Source organism: Chiloscyllium punctatum, chromosome 32 (genome assembly GCF_047496795.1).
Source record: "Chiloscyllium punctatum isolate Juve2018m chromosome 32, sChiPun1.3, whole genome shotgun sequence".
In the NCBI taxonomy this organism is placed as follows: Eukaryota; Metazoa; Chordata; class Chondrichthyes; order Orectolobiformes; family Hemiscylliidae; genus Chiloscyllium; species Chiloscyllium punctatum.
In genome coordinates, this window is record NC_092770.1 from 67,139,825 (window position 1) to 67,163,625 (window position 23,801).

Here is a 23,801-nt window from a genome sequence, read left to right on the forward strand (position 1 = left end):
TATGTTCTTGCCTCCAGTTTTACCAAGTGTGCGTTGTAGAAGGGTCTGAAAGGGTTGTGTTGAGGAGTTCTTAATGCTCAATACAATGATGTTGCAGGGCAGGGACTAAGACTGATTGTTGAGGTGTCGGTAATATTGCCTTACATACCAGTGTAACTTGTAACTAATTGCTATCATGCAATAATCTATTTCTTCTTTAAGTCAAGAGCTTCTTCTCATGAGACTGTCAGGTGGTTGCCCTCTACTTCATGAGGAACACAGCACAATCCAGCACAGGAACAGGCCCTTCAGCCCCTCCAAGCCTGCGCCACCACATTTTGCCCTTCCATACTAAAACGGTCTTCAATTACACCTCTATTCTCTTGCTATTTATGTATTTGTCCAAGTGCTTCTTGAATGCTGCGGCTATGTCTGCTTTCACCACCTCCTCTGTCAGTGCGTTCCACGCACTCAGCACCCTTTGGGTGAAAACCTTGCTTCGCACAGCTCTTTTAAACTTCTCCCTCTCGCAGCTTGAACCGGTGTCCCTGAGTAACTGACCCCTCCACCCTGGGAAAAAGCCTCGTACTGTCCACTCTATCCATGCCACTCACAATCTCAGAAATTTCTATCAGGTTGCCCCTCAACCTCCTACATTCCTGTGAAAACAAATCCAGTCTATCCAACCTTACTTCATAGCTAAAAATCCCCTATACCAGGCAACATCCTGGTAAACCTTTTCTGTACCTTCTCCAAAGCATCCACATCCTTCTGGTAGTATGGTGACCAGACTACATGCAATATTTCATGTGTAGGCTAACTACAGTTCTATAAAGCTGCAGCACATCTTGTCTACCTTTATACTCAATGCCCCTTCCAATAAAGGCAAGCATGCCATCGGCCTTTTTTAAAAATCTACCTGTGTTGCCACCTTCAGTGATCTGTGGACCTGCACACACAGATCCCTCTGTATATCAATACTCCTAAGGGTTCTGCCATTCACTGTATAATTTCCACCTGTCCAGCCAAAATTTATCACATCACATCTGCCTGGATTATACTCCAACTGCCATTTTTTTGCCCATGTCTCCAACTGATCAACATCCTGCTATATTCTCCACACTAACTGCAACTCCACCAATCTTTATATCGCCTGTAAGTTTACTGATTAGACCAGCTATGTTTCCTTCCAAATCCTTTTGTAAATCATGAATAGCGGATGGCCATGGAAAAAGGATGTTGGCAGCAAATGTATTTTGCAAATATATCTAGTAAAGTAAAATCCATCTGTATCAGATGAAGCTAATCCCACAATGAGCCGTGGTGTGGATTATGATGTGGCAGAATTAGTGCAGACACAGTTTACATGCAGCCTCCAAAACACTGGCAGTTGTGGAGATCTGAAAATTCCTTGGACCAGCATTTAAGAAGGCTGCTTAAAAATAGATAGGTAACAGCTGAAAGGGCTGATCATTTAAGAACCCCGCAGAAGAGGACCACATGGTGAGGTTCAAAAAGGCAAAATCTACATACGATAGTCAAAAGCATATCTGGTCTGGTAACACATGAGTGTGAGCTAGGAATTCACTGCAGTTAGAACACAATTGGCACCAAGGTAGTTACAGATTGTATCACACGCAACCAATCTGTAGAAGTTGTCCCGAATCTAGGTTCGCTTGGAGAGTGATCGGACACTATGTTCTGAGAGAGTAAGTCAAAATCCCTGCTGGATAAGGAAAACATTAGAAGAAAGGGTGCAGCTCCCAGACTGAAATACTTGAGATGGAGCATTATTGCCATTGTGAACAGACATTATGAAGGATAACTACAATAAGGGAAATCAAGGGCCACAGAAATAACAGGAAACAAGGTCACAGAATGACGAATATCACAGAGCCAGAACTACCGTGACAATAGGGCAAATTAGAAACTTCAGCAGATAAAGGATAATGAAAGAAGAAAGTTAGGAGCTGCACTAAAGGCAAGAGATCCATTAATTAGACCATGATAGCAGCTAGAAGCATTTGTTTAAACTGCATACAATAGGACTCATCCGGGGAAAATGGTTATAAATAGAATGGGGTTTGTTATTCAAACCACAGGTAGTAAGATTCATTCAGTAAAACAGGTCAGGAAACAGGAATCATTTATTAATGGGATTTATTCAGAGAAATTATGAAAAAGGAATCATCCATGTTAAGTTCAGAAATGCAGGGAAAGCCTCTAGTACAGCAGTGCTATGTGCTGGAATTAAAAGCCATTAAAGCAAGAGAAAGAAATCATCACACTAGGAAAACATGGCAGCAGCAATAATGTGGCCAAGAAGGTTTAATTTCAGAAATGGTACAAATAGAATACAGAATTGGTCATCGTTTTAAGACAGAGAATTGCTTCCAAGTTAGATACGAAGTTGTAAGATTGATAATATACCAAGATTTTTCAGAAAACACAAGTGCACTTTTGTGTTTGATTGGGACAATAGTTAACATTGTTAAAGCTTACCGGAAAAGTTACACATGTTTTTGATCAAGTTCTGCAAACCTTTGGCAATTAATGTAACCTAAGTACAAATGAAATTCTTGAAAGAGTGAGATTTAAGAGAAGAATTCAGCATTAAGGGGAATCTATAGATAATTTTTTAAAATGATGACACATTAGTGGTAAGTATGACTGTGGAGCATGAAAACCAGAATGCCGAAGAGACAGAATTGATATTGGAATTGCATCTTTGTCAGATTTAATTTCAAATAGTGACTGAAGCAGACGTATAGAAACAGCGCAAATCAATCCTGACATGCGAAGGTCAAACTTAAGAATCAGCATAATTCATTCAGTTCTTAACAGATAAAACCCCTAAATATACAGACAAGGTGCCAGTTCAGACACAAGGACAGACACTAGATATTAAAAATCAATGTAGGTATTTCATAACTGGGAAACCCCATACTCAAAGAGAAGTGCCCAACTATTAAAAAATGCTTTATCTGTAAATCAATAGACCACTTTCAGAAAATGTGATGAAGCAGGACACAGTTCTAGAGCAACAAGATGACTAAAAGTTATTCCAATAACGAAGTTCATAAGACTGAACAACCAACACTAGATGAAAAGACAAAACATACTTGAGGAGAAATAAATGATCCTGCCCTATTATTTTGGCAAGTAAAGATTTATATCAATAGGCATCTCACAAATGTTAAGCTTGATACAGAAGCATGGGTCACTATACATCAAAGAGTGTACCTTGATTGGAGAAACATTTCTGTAGCCTGGAGCAGTGCAACTACATTGTCCCGGAAGCACTTAAGATTAAATCTATGCTATAAGCAATCTTGCGACATATTGGGTGTCAAGTACAAATACTGCACAATCAACAATTTTCACTCTTGAACAGGAATGCATCTTTGAACTGAATCTTAAATTAGAAAGAGTGCAGAAAACATTTAATGGGATGCTACCTGGACTGGAAGGTTTGAGTGATAAGGGGAGGCTAGACTGGCTGTGACTTTTTTCCCTGGAGCATAGGAGACCGAGGGGTGATCTTGTAACGGTCTATAAAACCACGAGAGGCATACATAAGTAGATAGCCAACAGCTTTTCCTCATGGTAGGGGAGTCTAAAACTATAAGGCATTGGTTTAATGTGGGAGGGAAGAGACACAACAAGGTCCAGGTGGTGAGTATCTGGGACAGGCTGCCAGAGGTAGTGGTGGAGGCAAGAACAATTTTGTCATTGAAGAAAAATTTGGACAGGTACAAGGATGGGATAGGTATGGAGGGACATGGACCAACCATAGGCAAATGGGACTAGATCAATTGTGAAAACTGGGTGGCATGGACAAGTTGGACCAAAGGACTTGTTTTAACGTTGTAAATCTCTATGACTCTAATTGACAAGAGGAGTCAAATTAAGTAAATTCAAGAAACTGCCAGTCATGGAACAATGGGTCACTAAAAAATCAGTGGAACATTTCATGGGCTTCCTCGACTCACAGCAGAATTCAAACATAAGATAGAATCCACTCAGATTAGTTATGTTAACGCAAGAAATTTGTTCAGTATGGTCAACAAGGTGGAACCCTGCAACCAAGTAGGCCTGGGAAAATGGTTCCTACTTTTACTTTCACTGGAGAGTTCAGCCTGCAAAAATCCATAAAGATTTTCACAAAACCTAAGTGTTGAGATAGTTAATGAGCAGTATACCCCAGTTGGGTCAGTTCACGAATTCACATCTAACTCCGATGCAACATGGCTTGGTGAACAGACAGTGATAGCAGACTCAATCCTGACATCAGTTGCAAAAAATACAGGGTCAAGCAACATTTGTACTGGTGACAAGATCATGCACAACCAAGGAAATGAACACTTTGGTTTCACGTGTCATAGACAGTTCAAAATAAAAATTCACCTGATTTCGAAACAGGCTTGCCAACAGATTGGGAATAAAAATCTGCTCACACATATTGACAGTGTGGGTGCAATTCCAATTGAGGTGAGGTGACCATTGTCCCGAGGAAACTGCCTGGCTTAGAGGTTCAGGATTATCTAGCCTCTAGCTTTTAACTTTTCTCTCCTGCAGCCAAAACATGGAGCAAAGGCACGCTTTTCGTGAATGTACTAGAGTGTGACTCTGAATTGTAAATTATGAAACGTACATAAAGGTCTGTAGATGACTCTCAAATTTTGTGTGTTAAAGTGCTCCAATTCCACTCGGCACTCTCAACTGAACTACTGGCAGGATGAAGAGGGCTCAATAGGGTCATCTCCAGCATTCCATATTGGTGGTCAATCAAGACAAGTCCTTCAGCTACTCAATCCGTTTATTGTTAAACTCCCTTGTTCACCTTCCAGTCGTGAAAGCTTGGTGTGGGAGTTAACTGCTGCAGAGATTCCAGCTTCAATCCCCAGTCTGCGGTAAGTCAACTGCTCCCAGATGGTTTATTGCAGAGGCATTACAATTGGTCTCAGCGTCCTGGGCTAGAAAAGGAAAACCACACTAAGCAGGGTTCCAATTTTGACCCGTATGCTGTGGACATCTGGTGAAGTGTGGTCTGGGAATGACGGGAGTAGGTTTGACTCTAATTCCTTCCAAAACAGTCCACAAACCTGCCAACCAACATTGCCTAAAGCTAATTTGACCCAGGAGGTGTGGCTCAGTTACACACAGGAAACAAGGGCATTGGAATCACATGACAGCACAAGACTAGAGGAAATGCTGAAGGAGCTGTGATTGGAGTCAAGAGTATGGTGCTGGAAAAGCACAACAGATAAGGCAGCATCCGAGGAGCAGGAGAGTCAATGCTTCAGGCAAAAGCCCTTCATCAGGAATGCACTGCTGATAAAGGGCTTTTGCCTGAAACATCGACTCCCCTGCTCCTCGGATGCTGCCTGACCTGCTGTGCTTTTCCAACACCACACTCTCGACTCTGATCTCCAGCATCTGCAGTCCTCACTTTCGCCGAGTTATGTGATAAGTTTGCTATAGCAGAAATAGGAATGTACAATTACAATTGTGAAAAATTGACAATTTTATTTTTGAAATAAAAGTTGCTATTATTACAGGGTTTCATAGAATCCCAAGTTGGAAGCAGGCCATTTGGCCCATTGAATCCGCACCAATCTTCTGAAGAGCATCGCACCCAGATCCACCCTATCCTGTAACCCTGCACCTCCCCTGGCTAATCCACCTAACCTATACATCCCTGGACACTAGGGGCAAGTAGCATGGCCAATCCACCTAACCTGCACATTTTTAGATTGTGGGAGGAAACCGGAGCACCTACAGGAAACCCACAGACATGGGGAGAATGTGCTAACTCCATACAGTCACCCAAGGCTGGAATGGAACCCGCGTCCCTAGTGCTATGAGGCAGCAGTGCTAACCACTGAGCCACCGTGCTCCCACTTTAATTTGTGCTAAGTATTTCAACCTCGCAAGAAAATATCCTCTGATCACAACTCTCACTCAAATCATTCATTAAATGGAGACTGTGGACAGAGAGGAGATCTTTCCACTATTGTTCACATCACTAACACAAAAGTATCTAGTGGAAATCCTACCTCATCGGTACTTTCCGATTAATTGTGTGTTTTTATAGTTCCATACACAAAAGGCATGTTGTGACAATTCTTCCAAAATTTATACAGTATGAATAATACTAAGGTGCTTCTTACACTTAGCAGATCAAGTTACTAATGCCTACTTAGAAATTCTAGGTGGATTGAATGGAGAATTTATGCCCTGATCTTAATCCAACAACAACTTCTGATTAAAGGGCGATGTGTGGTGTGAATGCCCTTTTCAGAATATTAGCTGGGACAACAGGCAGCTAGACAAGAGCTGGACTTTAAAAAAAGGCATAAGAGCTCCAACCAAATGACGCTTAAATGATTTAAAGAAGATGGACTTTAAATAGAAAGGGATAATTGTTAGCAGCCCTTTACAACTTAAACCCCTGGCCAGAAAGCACATATCTGTTTTACTACAAAGCCTTTTGTAATTGTGAATTGCAAGCTGGATTAAAACATGAGCCCCAGCTTATTTATTCAAGAAAGGGCACTCCTTTCTGACAACATGTTCACAGGAACACAATGCCTCCTTCAAGTCCCAGAATTTCTCTGCTGCAGTGCAGTCTGTCTGCCTGTAATAATGTTTGGAATTTTAAGCACATGAGAACAGTTACAACATGACAGCAAACAGCATAAAAGTGACTAGTGGTAAGAAAGTGAGGCGAAATACAACAAATGTAAGTGAGAGGAAGGGAATGCTCACTAGTAAAAGCACAAGGAATGTTTGCTTCAGGACCAATAGATAAATAATTCAAAGTTTACTGACACACTTGTTGTGGGTTGGAGACTAAATACCATTCCTGTGACAACTTTAAACACTTTACATAAAGTTCTGGTTAAATCAATGAGAGGTAAAAAGAGGAGAGAAAGCGATTTTATCCCTTATCAATCTCTATGTGTGCCAAATACAGAGGATCCTCGATTATCCGTATTTCAGATTATCCGAACAAGATCACGAGGCCCCGATGAGTGGCTAAACCGTGATATCCGGCATGCGATTATCCGAACATTCGATTATCCGAACAAAAATCTCCCCGCCTGTGCTGTTCGGATAATCGAGATTCCTCTCTATGTGGTATGCACAATTAAAACTTGTGTCTTTTTAAGCATGAGTTTTATTACCTCATTATCATGGGGTGGTAGCTGGTACAGGAGCTGCTTAATTCTGTGCTTCTCTCCAGGACTGTTGACATAAGGGATCTTGTCTTCTGGCAGGCATGAAAAATATAGCTGTACCTGTATTTGGGGTCAAAGAGAATGAATAAACACACAACTCAAAGTTTACAAAGTCAGCCACGCAGAAATGCTCTTATAGTTAATTATCATCACATTAGTTACAGATTTTGTCTGTCGGTTGCTTATCAAACACTGTGCTTTCAAATGCACCTAGTTATTGATTTTTTTTGTAAAACAGATTTATGATTTCTGGGATTGATGTGATGTTACGCGGAACAGGAGTCTGACAGGATTTACGTTCCATTGACCATAACAAGGTTCAGAGATCATTAAAAATCAGAGAAATTGGATTGCTTCAAATATGACCCGTGCCAGAGAGCTGCCATTCTGGAATGTGATATGTGGCAACAATTAACGCATCATAAATTATGCATGGTTAACGTGGTCGTTACCCTTCCCTACCGCTCATCGCTGCTGCATTAAACAGCTTCGGAAAATTCCACATTTCTGTCAGCAATTACCCAAGTTAATGTGTGAAGTTGCCCAGGAAACAAAAACACTAGACACAAATCCCAAAATTTGTCCTGTGGGTTGAGTAGACTTGAAAGAGAAGAATGTGTTCAATTTTCTGATCTCCCACAGGCAAAACTCATCCAAGCAAGTTGACTTCATTGCTTCCATATGTGCTGCTGGGATGTAACTAAAGGAAATTTCTTCCAGCTTTGGGTTCCCGCCATCATTTTACGAGATGCCAGGTTCAGTGACTGTACAGTTTCTAATTTGTTACAGTAAAGCATCTGGCGTGGAGCTATTCCAATCAAAGGTAATGGCTGGAAATTGGAAAAACAACCATTTGCAGGTTTAATGAGAGCATAACCTTGAAAGGGAGCTCAACAGTTCAACACCTCCCAACTGGGGGCCTCCTGCACCAGAATATTCAGGAGATACCTCCTACGCAGAATCAGAAATCAGCAGAAGTTACTTTAAACAGGGGGGAGGGTGCTACGATTAGTTTCCCTGTAGTTTTAAAATGGGAGAGTTTTGATTCTAGCTGGAAACATTTTGTGTAAAGACTGACTATGCCAGGTGTGCAGTTTCACAGAGGTTAATGAGAATATTGTTTTTTATTAGGGAATTTCTTCTCCCCCACTTTCGTTACAATTAATTCCCAAGTGAAAGCTTTTCTTAAAAGAATTTAACAACAAGATACACACATAAATCTTCACAGCAGATGAACTTGTTTAGCCTCTGCTTTTAATGGAAGTGATCTAATATGGGACCATTGATTTCACCTCCATTTAATAGGCTTCAGCTGTACTAATAGAAATTGTGACATTCATGGAAGGAAGACAGTCTGTACAGAAGTACAGGGAGAGCTGGATAACAGATGAGACTGGACTCATGGACATGAGGGAATAGCACTGATTTATACAAGGTTGGCAAGCAATCTTTCCATTGGAAAAAAATTAAAACGTCAAAATACTGTTAAAACTGAATCTGGATCTGTATTATCAAATCCACCCAAAAAAAGAATGTAACCAAGATTTAAAAAAGATGCTTCATAGACATTACATACACGGAACACAAGAACAGGAAATGACTAAAGGGTCCTATAACCCTGCTAGGACACTCAAAATGACATGGCTAATCTTCTAAATCAACTCCACCTCACTTAAAAGATGTGCCAAATGTGGTTGGATTACCTGAGGAGAGGCAATGTCATGCAGTCTGCCTCTGTCCTTTTCTTATGAAGGAGGAGAGCTCCACATCTCTGATGGGTCTGGGTGGGTTACTCTTCAGAGGGTCGGTGTGGACTTGTTGGGCTGAAGGGCCTGTTTCCACACTGTAGGGAATCTAACCTAATGACAGCTTTGTGAAATTCTCCTTTGACACTGACACACTTGTGTCTGAGTCGTTTGTGGGGGATGTTGTGGCCCAAGGCCAGAACTTTGTCTCATATTAATCCGTAATATTGCTGATGCCCTTGAGAATATTGTAGCCATGCCCAAAATTCCCTGAATTGATGATGGTGCATTCTCATCAGTGACAGCCTAGAGTTGGGAGAGGGTATGGTGTAGGTGGTAAGTCTTGTATTGCTCCTCCATTACTGAATTGCATCAGTTGCTCAATGATTCACAGACAGAATCAATGAAGCCATGTTGGGTGGCAGACAAAGAAATTATCAAAGTTAATGACATGGGCAATTATCCAAGATGGTTAATGTCTCAAAAGGTGAAATTATCTTTAGCACAAAATGCTCTCCAGACAAGGATGGCATGCAGAGGCAATCATTCTTGAAGGAGTATTCTCCTCATCCATACTTTAAATGAAGGCCAATTGCTGTGCTGAGATTCATGGGAATAACCAGTCAATGCCTGCCCCTTCTCTGAATGGTAAACCATTAAGCATTTAACCTAAAAACTTTATTGTAGTCCAGGGTCAGAATCTTTGGCAACTTTAAATTCTGGCAGTATATTATAATGCACGTTCGCTGCAACATACATTTCCAAAAAAGCCCTGTCTGATCAGCACTAAAAAAAATGTTGTTTCATTGAGTAACCTCTTTTATTGACTCTGGGTGACTCAGTCCACGGGGCAAGGAATTTATTAGCTGCTTTTGCATCACCAGAATTTGCTTCCATGGTGTGGAGATAGGAATGCCTCTTGAACCATGCACAGCTGGTTGTGAACTTTCCCGCCCCACGCAAATCTGCAGACAGGCTACTGGACCTGTGCTGGATGACCAAAATAAAAAGGTACCTTGTCTTCAAGCCCAGAAGTCAAAAGTCCTTCTGTGTTCTTACAGTCATAGAGAAATAGAGCTGTTCTTTATGGAAACAGATCCTTCAGTCCAACTCGTCGATGCCGAAGAGATATCCTCAATTAGCCCAACCCCTTTTGCCAGCATTTGGCCCATATCCCTCTAAACCCTTCCTAGTCATGTACCCATCCAGATGCCTTTTAAATGTTGTAATTGTATCAGCCTCCACTAGGAGGCAGCTCATTCCATACACGCACCACCTTCTGCATGAGAAAGCTGTCCCTCCCTCAGGTCCCTTTTAAATCTTTCCCCTCTCACCTTAAACCTATGCTCTCTAGCTTTGGACTCCCCTACCTGAAAGAAAAGACTCTTGGCCATTCATCTTACCTTCATTATGCTGCTTTCAAACCATCGCGCTCTGAAAGCACTCAAAAATGAACCTTTGCACTTTGAGTGAAATCATTGATAAAATCATTGTTCCATTGTAGGTGATAGAACTCCATCATCAAGATATTTTAATACATCCAGTTTTGTGGCTTGGCTGATAGTTTGTGTTTTCTTTTGGAGTAGGCTCACTATCACCACTTGCTGAAAATTACTTTTTTTTAAGATTAGATTACTTACACAGTGTGGAAACAGGCCCTTCAGCCCAACAAGTCCACACCTACCCGCTGAAGCACACCCACCCACACCCATTCCCCTACATTTACCCCTGCACCTAACACTACGGGCAATTTAACATGGCCAACAATTCACCTAACCTGCACATTTTTGGACTGTGGGAGGAAACCCACGCAGACACGGGGAGAACGTGCAAACTCCACACAGACGGTTGCCTGAGGCTGGAATTGAACCCAGGTCTCTGGCACTGTGAGGCAGCAGTGCTAACCACTAGCAGTGCTAATCTGTGCCTCTTGTTTACTCTCCCAGTCTCCTTTTCATACATGTCTTTCACACATGTCTCTCTCGCTCACTCTCCAACTCTTTTCAGTTCAGTCTCTCATCTCTCACTTTTGTCTCTCTCTTTACCCTTTTCAACTTGTTCCCCTCCAGCGACAATTGAATGGAATGGGAACTTCCTTCGGTTGGGACAATATATCCAGAACAAAATGGGATCACATTATCTGTAAATCACTGCAATTATGTTTTTAAGGGAATGTTTCACAGATCTTCACATTTTTGAACAAAAACATAGCAACAACTTGCTCCCTTTTTTTGTGCTAATTTTCTTCACCGTGTACACTATATATAATATCTGAGAACAAAGGTTCCACTTCCATACCAAAAGGGAAAACTCTACCTATATGTGGCAAGGTTGCAATTGGTAGAACGTTACGAAGCTCGTTACAATCCTCTGACTTCCCTATTCAACCTGAATAAAATACAGAAAACCCCTGTGGGATTGGGAGGTCTGAGATTTAAATATATTAAGTGACGGTTAAGGGCATCTGTAACCCTGGTTACTGTCCAAATCTTTCTGCACTTGTTTCCTGACCTTCCTCAAACTCTCCAGGTAGAAAAGAAGATCCTCCCAGAATAGCCCAGAGGTGCCAAGTCCCTCTAGTTCCCCAATGCCGATGATCTCCAACCATGCAGATGTTGCAGCCGAGGATGGCGACTCTGAGTCTGGGCCAAGTGCTCTCCGCATGCTTCAGCCCTCTGGTCAGAAATGTCCCAAATCTTCCAGGCCAACAGATGAGGCATTGGTCATTTCTGAGAAGCATTCAGGAAAGCAAGCAGATTTCCAAAATCCTTCAACGCTCAGGCTCTTGAGTGTAGGCAGAACCTAGCACTTTAGTGAGGGGATCATGGAGTCTAAAGTTACTGTAAAGGCCTTGCCTCCTTATGGTCAACTTGTGCGTGTGACACCGTTTAGGAGTGCACATTTCTCTGGAGTGTGTCTTACAAGGGGCCCTGTACTCATTTCTGGGTGCATCATATCCAATACTCAACCACTATCCAAACTCCACCTCATAAGGCATTGTTCTGATGAGGGAAAAAAAAGTTTTCAGTGCACACTCTGTCACTTTGGATGTTGGAAGTAAAGTCCGCTTAAGCTTTACATGCCCATTGAGCAATATATATGAATTGGTAGACATTGAAGGCTGAACACTGATAGGATAGTCAAAAGGATGTGTTTCGGGATAACTCTCAAACAGATAACGGCCATAGCAGCACAATGCACACAGCTCGTGAATACACAGTTGGGAGTCAACCTCCAGAACCTAACTTTCCTTAGTGCCATATGATGTTAGTAGCATTCATTCTGACAGGGTTCTTTCCCTAAGTCTGTAAATTTTTTGTCTTTCATGAATGTGGGAGCAGCAGATGTTGTAAAGCATCCAAACAGTTGCTAGCAGTAGATTTGCTTGCACAACAAGAAAGGGTGGAGCTGGTTGCTGCCGTAGAGCATACCAAGAGACATTGGTGAATGAAGGTGAACACAAGAGGCCTGGAGAAACAACTGGGTGAGCATGATCTGCCAGGTAACCCACTCAAGACTTTCAAATTAGAAATTGGCACCATCTCATTTGTCGCCAGTGTCTGGGAGAATCGTGAATCAAAAACAAATAAGGCAAGTTTAAGCTAAGAGCAAGATGCAAATACATGGAAAGAAGGTCCTTACCACCTATTAGCAAGATTCCCTTCAGACTATTGAAACCATATGGGGAAATCTGACGTTTATGTTCTTAACATTGAGAATTCCATTTATGCAATATTATTCCAAATTTCTCACATTTACCCACTCTGCTCAAGACAAAGGAAATTCCACCTAGTGTGTTCAAATCCAATAGCTTTATTACAACTGTGTACTGAGTCATGTGACCTCTCTGGAAGTATCATAAACTCAGCATCTCAAATGGAGTAGTTTATGTTCCTTGTAAATACAAGGCCCTTCTCTGCTCTTTCCAAAATGCCTAAAATATATATTTCTAGTCAATAATATTGTAAATTATTTGTTTCATTGTTAAATTTATTAAATTCATATTTTATCTTCATCACGCTACCCAGAATGACTCCATATCTCGATCTTTGAAACTAATGTTATCACTCACTATTTCACTAATGTCATCCTTAACAAATCCATCACGTTTCAAAAATATCAAATAACCATTAACCTTCAGTTTCCAGTCTTTGTAACCTCATAGCCATGCCTCTGTAGTGGCTGTGAAATCATACACATTTATTTCCATTCGTGTCGACAATTCATCAGTTTTGTTATGAATGTCATGTACATTCTGATTCACTGTTTTTGCAAACTCTGTTCTCACTGACTGGCACACACTTACTTCTGAATATCCTGTCACTTCCTGCCATGGTCTGATCATCATTAGCTGCTGCCTGACCTGCTGTGCTTTTCCAGCACCACTATAATCTAGACTCTGGTTTCCAGCATCTGCAACCCTTGTTATTACCTGTCTTGATACTATAATCCACTGCCTTATACTTTCCTCTTAATTTACCACATCCACCCTCATGTTTTGAGTTACCAACCAGACCACCGGTACTATTTATAGCAGATTCCATGCTACCTCGAGTTCTACTTGTACAACTCACAAGAATATGGTCCCAGCAGAGTTAAGGTGAAGACCATCCCAATGGTGTAGCTCTCACTTTTCCAAGTGCACATTTCAAATCCCCATGAATTGAAACCCACCCACATCAATCTTTCAGCCACACATACAACTCACCTTTCTTAATTACCCTGTGGCAATTTTTTTCATAGATCAAGTATTAATCCTTTGTCATTCTGGTTTGTAATTTAGCCCCTAGGTAGCCATGCATCCCAAGGAGAATGTCTTTCCTAATCCTTTCTATGTCACTTGGCAGCTACATGGATGACTATAACTGGACACCCTCCCTCCCATTTCAAATTCCTCTCAAACCCTGAGATTTTCTGAACTCATGTGTATCTGTGTGTGTGACCCTCCTCCCAGCCAAAGAGCCATTCATCTGAAACCCACACGTGACTCGTCATTCACTCTTATCTTCCCATTTTTCACAAAGCTTTGATTCATACACATTGCGAGTAAATGTGACAGTGTAACGTAGTGCTAAGCCTCCTTTTGCAACAACAGATTATTTTTCTTTTCTTCTTACTCCTATGTGGTGCAACCCTGTGGCTTTAGCAAAGCTAGAGGCAATCCCTTCAGTTCCCTGCTCAGACATCGTCAGAGAAAGGGAGGGAATGGTTGATCCTGTACAGGGATAGAATCATTGTGGGATCTGAGAGGAGTACAAAGGCAAGGATGGTAATGCTTTGAACAGAGGCTTGACTTCCTTGACCCTACCTACAGCTTCCTTTACATGGCATTTTTGCATTTCCCTGTTTACCAAGAGTTGGAATGCAGGGAAGTACAGGGTGTGTACTTCAGTGTGGTGCTGACTGACCAATATGAGGCTATTTTCAACCTGCATAAGTTACCAATCTGAGCATGCAGATCATCACAGAAGGCAGATATGCATTCAGCTGCCACCTCACCTGATGTTCCATGCAGGGGACTAGTCTTGCCATGGATGCAGACACAAACCCAATGAGACCTAGCACTCATTCGAGAAATGGGCTCCTCCAGTTTCTCTGCAGCCTTTGGAAAGGTTGACACAGCCTCCTGCGCTTTCTCTTGCTGCTTGAGGATAGTCCACTTTGTAAAGATCACCATGGCTTCAAAATTAAGCTAAGCAGAGCATGGAGAGTTCTGCGTCCTCCAACAGGAACTCTCCACCACTGCTCCTGCTCCCAACACATGCTCCTGCTTATTTGTTACATGTACCTCACTGTGTAACACCCAATCTCCCTCTATCTGGGCTGACTGAGGGCGCGCATGGTTAGTGATGACTTTTCATCAGAGGGACTGACCCAAGAGGATTCTTCACCTGCATCACCCACTGCTGTCAGAGTCCCTTTAAATAGTTGATCTGGATTGTCATCATGCTTGCCCACTGCAGAGCGATCTAACAGTTAAAAATTCAGCCTTCAGATCTTCATCAGTGCGACTTGTGAAGGGGTGACATGGTGGCTCAGCGGTAAGCACTGCTGCCTCACAGTACCTGGAACCCAGGTTTGATTCCAGCCTTCGGCAACTGTGTGCAATTTGCATATTCTCCCTGTGTCTGTGTGGGTTTCCTCCCACTGTCCAAAAATGTGCAGGTGAGGTAGATTAGCCATGGGAATGCGAGTTTACTGGGATAGGATAGAGGGGGTTAGGTCTGGGTGGGGTGCTGTTCGGAGGGTCGTTGAGGACTCGATGGGCCAAATGGCCTGATTCCACAATGTCAGGATTCTGTGATTCATGACAGCAAACTCAACTCTGCTCTTTTGAGCACCAGTAAATTAACTGAACCCTGCCAGATTACCCAAATAAAATGAAGCAGGTAATTTGGTGTATACACCCACCGTACTCAATTGCTAACATTTAGATTTTGAAAACCTTACGCAAGCTCTTTGATCTGCCTGAGAGTGGGGGAGAAGTGTCACTCTCCTCCTTAAACAGTACTGTTTGCAGTTTGTGAATTAGATAAAGTCTTCTTGCAACACAGTTAACTGAAAAGTAACCATAAAAATCCATGCTGAAACCTTCAATAGGTGATTGAAACCTGATAGTGAAACTCAGATAACCTCTGACAATATCATTGTTGACATTTCGTGGCAACAGTTTTGAGCTTGCCAATGGAAATCAACTAATCACAAAACACTTCAAAAACTAACAAACCTGCTGAAAAGCAGCTAACTTCATTGTTGACCTACCAAATAAAAATCTTTGACACACGTGCCCAATCTTTTGGTGCTGTTCTGTTCTGCAATGAGTTGTTATCACTGCTCGTGTGTTTGGTTAAGATTTCTTAAAGAAGCTTAGTTAAACTAAGTGAACCCTTCTGCTGCCAGGAGTACATCAATCTCACTTGTGTGTTTAGGTCTTTATAAGATCACATTTCTTTGACAGTAACACATTTTTTTCCTCCCCTCCAAGCAGCTTATTAAATGTCAATTGTACAGTGTGACTTTGTTTAATTAAACGACAAGGTAAACGTCTGAAAGGCTCATTGTGTACTTTTTAAGATGGGGTACGCCAACATGTGTGGTTCGGAACCTGTCAGTTTGTAAAACAATGTAAAACAATCATGCATTTTCAAAAGCAGAAAACCATCAAACCAGCTGCACCTGTAGAAGGCATCACAAATTCAACAGTGCCTCATTCTTCAAAAGTTCACGCTCGATTATTGGACAATAAATTACCTTCAGAAAAGGTTAAATGCACGTGGTGCTGTTCAGTGTGCCACAACACCCAGTCTTTTCACAAGGCATCTACTTGAGCATTACTTTTAACAGAAGTCATTTGTTCCATAGAGCTTAAGGGAAAACCAATGGGATTTGTTTTTGAAGTGCCAGTTTCCAGGAGAAGACATGACGAGTATCTCACTGGGTACAAATATTATTCTCTTGTTTATTCAATCGGTTGTAAAGGTGTATTTTCCAACATCATACTTTTAGCCCAGCCATTGTGAAACAGCAGTGATGAAAAATCCCAAGTCCACACCGAACCTCCGAACAGCATCCCACCCAGACCCACCCTATCCTTATAACCCTGCATTTCCTAGACTAACCCACCTAGCCTGCACATCTTTGGGCTGTGGGAGGAAACCTACACAGACATGGGAGAATATGCAAACCCCACAGAGACTCTGACCCAAGGCTGAATTGAACTCAGGTCCCTGGTGCTGTGAGGCAGCAAGTGCTAACCACCGTGTCACCCTTACATGGAATAAAACAATCGCCATTCTTTACCATTTAAACAGTGGACAGAGCATGATAGTGCTTTAAAAGTGCAATCAAAGCTATTATTTTGAAATATTATTTTCTTGGGCCTTTTACAGAAATGTATCAAGCTAAATGCTAGAAGACACTTTCCAAGAGAGAATCCAGCTATTGTTCTTAATTATGGCAAATTGTCAGGCATCAAAGATGCAGAATAATGAGATGTTGATGATAATTACAGTTCCTTTCACACTTCAGATTTTTAAAAAAGATTTAAAACAAATAAGTTGTTGACCATGGCTTGGTTATCTTTTGTGTTACAGTGTTGATACTTTCTATTTGTATTCATAGCTCTCCTTTCATTGAACCTTTTGCTTGTTCCTTATCTAACCCATTGAATAGAAGATCGATCATCGACATGGCCTTATGTTGGGAAAATAAATAAGTTGATATTAGGCTCTCTCCCATCAGACAAAATAGAATAACAATGGTAGGTGGGGATGCATACGCTCTCAGGTTTGGCCAGTATTGGTGCCCTGAAAGGACATCACTTAGCTGAAGATGGGGACACAATGAAGGCAATTAAAGATAAAATATTGAAGGGAGGATGGTTTGTATGGAGGGTGGGGGAAAAGGTCTTTTGTTTTTTAGACTGGATTTGTCCAGAAGCTCTCTTACCACCTCACCCAGTCATGTCATCAAAATAGTCCTTCCAGAAATTATGTTTGTGAGAAAGATCATGGCCTACCTGTTCTGGCTTTAGGCCAGGTGGAACCCAAGCATACTCTTCCAAAACGCAACCAGAATCATCATCCGATGTTGAACTGCGCTGAAATCCAAAAGTCAGTTTGCTTGCTTTTTGCTCCATTTCTAAAGCCATGATGCCACTGAGTGTGAGATCAGCTGTGATTCAGCATACAATGAATCTGAGAAGAGATAAAGTGTGTGCAAGTTGTAGGTTCAATCAGAAAAATACACAGAATTGGATGCAAACAGAAATGATTCAACTGTTAGCAAATAAAGCACTAATTGAATATATCATGATTTATATGTGATAATAAATACATGTATTTACTCTGGAGTTTAACACTAGTAAATCCAAATATTAGAAATTAGATTAAAAGTGAACACCATGCTTGTGGTGGTGATTCATAGAGCACTAAGTGTTGAATATCTATTAGACTACCTTAGGAAAGTAGTCAGTCACATTGTGGAACTCGCATTGCAATATTTTTGCTTTGGTTTTACTCCTATCTCTTAGACCAAGTTTGTCCAGCTCTTCTCTGTCACGCAATGGCTAAACATCTATTCCATTCTTCCTCTGTGATTATCCTTGGGGTTTTTTTAATATTAAGGCATGAATATAAAATAAAGTTGTTGTCATCAGCAAACCAAGATTAGTGGATCATAAATTAATCAGAAACCTATATCAAGCCTTCAGTGTCTAGTGATATGACAGATGCTGTGCAATACTGTAATGAAAGCTGAATTTATGAGGTTTAAAAAGGTTTAATGGCTGTTAAAATAGCAAACAGAGATATCTTATACAAACACGTTAACTTACTAACTAAAATTTTATGCAACGTTTTTAACTATTTCCTGACCAGCATCCAGCAGAATTTGAGATGATGCTGTATTTGTTACAATTCAGTCCAGATAAACCCTTTTGACTTGTCCTAAAAGGGTGCTGAAGCAAAAACAAACATTTACTGTGTTTCATTTTGTTAAAGCCAAATTCAGAGTTCCCAAACCTAAACTAAGTTGCCCTTCAGATACAGGTACTTGCCAAAGTAATTGCCAAACACGCTTTACTCAGCAAATCAAACAATTCATATTGTCTTGCCATTTTAGTCACTTAAATAAGGCAGTAATGTTGCAGGTAAGGTATGAAAATTCCAACAAGAAACGTCAGAATGGTTCACAAATTTACCATCAAGAGGTGCTTCTCTTGTCTATTCCTAGTGTTATAGGAAGGATGTGGAAGCTTTGGAAAGGGTTCAGAGGAGATCTACCAGAATGTTGTCTGGTATGGAGGGAAGGTCTTATGAGGAAAGGCTGAGGGACTGGAGGGTGTTTTCATTAGGGAGGTGGTTGAGAGGGGATTTAATTGAGACATATCAGATAATCAGAGGGTTTGATAGGGTGGACAGTGAGAGCCTTTTTCCTCGGATGGTGATGACTAGCACAAGGGGACATAGCTTTAAATTGAGAGGTGACAGATATAGGGCAGATGTCAGAGGTAGTTTCTTTACTCAGAGAGCAGTAAGGGCACGGAACGCCCTGCCTTCAACAGTGGTAGACTCACCAAATTTAGGACATTTAAATGGTCATTAGATAGGCATATGGACAAGAATGGATTAGTGTAAATTAGATTCATTTCACAGGTTGGTGCAACATCAAGAGCCAAAGGGCCTGTACAGTGCGTTAATGTTCCATGTTCTATTTCAGTAGTGATGGAAGTACAGAAACTAAGTTATTACATCAGTGTTTGTCAGCAGTTGTAATGAGAAGGTACAAGCAGCTAATTTCTCAGGATAGCTATCCTTTCTTCATTAAATGATGGCTGCGTTTGTTGTAGCACTACGATTTTCTCTCAAAAATGCCCACCAGCCTAATCAAACACATCTTGCATCAAGCCCTCATGGTTAATGATATATCGAAGATGAATTTGCTTGCTCACCTAACTGCAAGATCATAGGGAATATTTTTAATATGGGAACTTTTATGAGATTAGGTGGGATTATTTGTTTATCAGCTGATTGTTGCCTTCAGCACCAGACCTGGTGCAAAAGGTTAGGCTAGAGATTAATGAATAAAGTCAGTTATCACATGATGATTGTGGTTGTAACCTTGTGACATATCAGCAGATTTAGATTCACTCAGCGGAACAAACATTTTCCTTAGAATGTTTAAGATTGTAATTCTCATGGTTCATGCTGTGAAGCAAATCGCTTCACAGCTCCTGGTTTTAAATGCTAAGCAAAAATATGTTCACGCGCTCCTATAAATTCATTTCCAATTTCCCAAATGAATGAATATTTATCTGTGTGGGAATGATCGAGGGCTGTTCCAATGCTCTCTACGTCTCAGTTAGTAGGTTAAATCGGAGTCTGTTCAGGGTGAGCGACAGATATGTTGCTGCACTTATCAAAATGAAAGATGCCTCACCCAATTTCAATTTACAACTTTTAAGGTTGTCAATTATAACATACTCTGATGCAAACAAAACCCTTGTTTTTTTTCCCTATGATGCTACACCCTAACACAGAAAAAAAAACCTCCTCAACCTTTCTCAGATAAAAATAGAAAATCCTTGATATACTGAGCAGGCCTGGCAGGGTAGTACATGTGGAGAAAGGTAGATTTTGTGGGTCCTGTCAAAAGGTAGGCAAAGGTGAGGATTGCAGATGCTGGAAACCAGAGTTTAGATCACAGTGGTACAGGAAAAGCACAGCAGGTCAGGCAGCATCCGAGGAGCAGGAAAGTCGACGTTTTGGGCAAAAGCCCTTCATCAGGAGTAACCTGGGCAGCAAACTATAAGACCATAAGACATAGGAGTGGAAGTAAGGCCATTCGGCCCATCGAGTCCACTCCGCCATTCAATCATGGCTGATGGGCACTTCTAACCCCACTTACCCGCATTCTCCCCGTAGCCCTTAATTCCCCGAGACAACAAGAATCTATCAATCTCGGCCTTGAAGACGTTTAGCGTCCCGGCTTCCACTGCACTCTGCGGCAATGAATTCCACAGGCCCACCACTCTCTGGCTGAAGAAATGTCTCCGCATTTCTGTTCTGAATTTACCCCCTCTAATTCTAAGGCTGTGTCCATGGGTCCTAGTCTGCTCACCTAACGGAAACAATTTCCTAGCATCCACCCTTTCCAACTAACACAGAATTAAGGCATCATCAGATGCCTTAAGGACATCAGACATTGGCTCAGATGATTCAGTAACTGTTGGTCCTACAACAGTTGGAATTTGAAGAAATGGAACCCTCTTTTGGTTTTGCTGGAGGGTTGAGTTGGCATGGAGGTGTTTGCACAGTCAGTCTGCCTGCACAGTGGAGCAGACTGGAATGCTCGTGAAACTGTGTGCTTTCTCTAGTTGCTTATCCCTGACAGGATAGTATAAAATGTGATTAGCCCTCATTGCATCGATAGCAAACTGTGAGATACTGTAAATATATCCAACTGCAACAAAAGAGTTCTGATCCATACAAGTTCAAGACCATCATCACCTTCATAACCACAGGCAATAATATCCTTGCCCTGTACTAAGGTTGCAGCAAACAGCTAATTTCAAAAGATGCCCTCATTTCAACATGGATATTTCACACATTGCTCCTTGGCTACACTGAGCCAATATAATCTCTTTTGAGTGGTCTTCTCCACCTATGTGTCCTCCCCTTCCTCCAGAAGCTTGTCCTACTCTGTGACCTCTGTTCATTTCTGAAATCATTATGAAATTCAAGGGGAAACAATTATTTTATGGAGAAATCTTGAAGCAAGCAGAAAGTCCTTCAGCACCAGCAGATTCTCGCAACGTGAAGCAGCAAAAGCTTGTACGGGACCTACAGGAAGTAGAAGTCAATCCGCAGCTAACCTCTTAATAGTTGAAGATCCCCTTAATAGTTGAAGATCCCCTTAAATAGCACTGGTGGGATAGTGCTTTGTTATTCAGGGTTCAGCTCAGAGATGACATTATTGCTGTCAAATCAGTTTCACAAGCCGATTGCCTCTTTCTGGTGGACAGAGTGGGTGCTAATGACATTACTAATATAGCATTAGGTACAGCTTTTAACATGACTAAATAGGTCATAAATAACATTGTGGCATGAGGAGCAGTCATAAATCTAAAATCTATTGCCCCCTGACAAACTACAAACAAAATGCCATCCTCTCAATGCCCTGAACCTATTTTGTATATTTCAGATTCCAATGGAGTAGTCATTTTTTGCTTAGTGTCAACTCGGTTTCAACAGCTTTTCATGCAGGAAATACTTTGAAAGGTGGCCAACTGCTCAGGGGTTTATCTAGTGATCAGCTAAACCACCTATAGATGAAGAGAGTGTATGTGTTGATCTCAGCAAGGTCAATGACCTCCCTACTCTGGGTTACAGAGAAGAAAATAAGCTTGAGTGTTCTCTCTGCTTGTTGGTATCCATCAACCCTCTACAGGGAGTGGTCAGATGTGGACGCCAGATGACAGACAGTATTGGGCAGTGCTGTTTCTTAGATTTTGAAAGCTGCTGGTGTACATTTCTCATTGAAGGACAACGAACAACAATGAAGCCGATACAAACTTCATTCATTGCCAGTATGTATGCTTTCAGTCGAGAGAGTACAAGAGGGCATTTCTTGTAACAAGGGTAAAAGTCAATAGATGGAAGATATTGAAATTTGGAAGACCATTTTAATCATAAATATTTAAGCCATAATTCTACACACATTTTTTTCAAGAATAGAAATGGCAGAAATAAAACTCTCATATTGTGTGGCAGGTCTTCTTAATGACATTGCCCAAAAAAAAAATCTTTGCGCTGCGATATCCTTTCTTCAACATTGTGGGTCTTGACCCAGCTAATCCATAAATAAAACAATTTCTATCAGTCAGTGGCTGGCACATAAGTGGTAACAGAAACAGCTGAGAAAATGACGTCCAACAGAACAGAGTCCTCGTTTGTTTTGAGTAAAGTGAGGTAGTTTAACAGTGGAAAAACAAAAAGTTCTATTTTTTGTAGGTTACAAATGATCAACATTTGGAGTGTCAGCTGTGTTCAACAGCTATTTGCTTAGTTTAACTAAACTTTCCACATCTAATTGCTTTACAGAGCTTTTACTTGACCAGTTATCAATAACTAACACAATCCTTCCCCTTGTGATACAGGGCCTTCCTGTTCAGCTAAGTGTAACAGACCAGCTCTCGAAATATTTTAAATGATGGCAGACTGGTAAAGAGATTCGATACAAAGGAAAGACATGACATTTATATAGCATCACTCACAATCTCAAAAATGTCACAAAACACTTTATTGCCAATTAAGTACTTTTCAAGAGCAGTTCTTTTTGTAGTTTAGGAAATACAGAGGCTAACTTGCACGTGGCAAAGTCCCACCAGTAACAATCTGGTTTAGTTGTTGAAGGTCTTGGCCAGGAGACTTTTTTGAAATGCTGTCACTTACAATGAACAAATACTTCACCATGCTAAATAGGATCAATGAATGAGGAATACAACATAAATCATGGCTTTATCATTTCCATTGCTGCAAGATCATATTAAAGACCATCAACTCGGTGAAAGACGCTCTTTGGTCTGCCCGAAATTCGCTGGTCTTCCGGTTGAAGGAGTTGACCCTGATTGAGTGTTACAAACTGGCACATTCCAAGGTCCAGGACTATGTGCTGAGGGATGCACTGAAGCTTGGGGCAACTACTGCCAAGGCAGTGAGGAAAGATCATCGTGTAAGGTCTTTCTGCCAAAGAATAACGGAGGTCCATTCAGTAATTGGGCTCCACTGATACCTCAGCTAAATGCCAAGAGGTTGACAGTAAACATAGAGAATTGTGAACATCAAGGACTCAATTTGTTCTTGGAAAGTAAAAAAAAGTATACGTCTTAACAGCTTCACCAACTGTATACGCACCAAAAAGTTCTTCCTATGAGTATAGTATATTTTTGAAATTAAAAAAGTTAAATGGCTAGGACATGCCCATTTAGTTTGGGATACAATATGCACAAAAAGTTATCCAAAACATTTTCTTGTGACAATTTATGCCTTACATTCAGTGGTTCAGGAATTCTGGAGTATATAATAAAAGAAACCTCAAGAATTTGTGAGTTAATCAGTTCCTGTATAGTTTTATATTAATTTGCTTGACTAGAAAATGGAACTAAAAAAGTTACCAAGGAATCTGCATTTCCTGTTTGATCGTTAGCTGGATCTCAGCTGGCCCACCTATAGCTAAATAGAAGTGTTAATCTATAAAGATTTTCATTTATGAAAGTAGTCCAGTGTCCTGTCATCCAGTAAATTGTGAAATTGCAGCTGAACTGTGTTACGAA

The 23,801-nt window shown here is 41.1% G+C and overlaps 1 protein-coding gene across 5 annotated transcripts in view; it reads right to left on the reverse strand.

The window, feature by feature from the left end:
- The window catches only part of prickle1b (prickle homolog 1b), a 147,701-nt gene that overhangs the window by 13,189 nt on the left and 110,711 nt on the right, over positions 1 to 23,801 (reverse strand). For all 5 annotated transcript variants that reach the window (XM_072552600.1, XM_072552603.1, XM_072552604.1 and 2 more), the window contains 2 exons: positions 17,487 to 17,664; positions 7,170 to 7,283 (listed from right to left, as the gene is read on the reverse strand). In XM_072552600.1, the coding sequence (XP_072408701.1) occupies positions 7,170 to 7,283; positions 17,487 to 17,618 (246 nt within the window). In that variant the 5' untranslated portion in view covers positions 17,619 to 17,664. The remainder of the gene's footprint in view (positions 1 to 7,169; positions 7,284 to 17,486; positions 17,665 to 23,801) is intronic.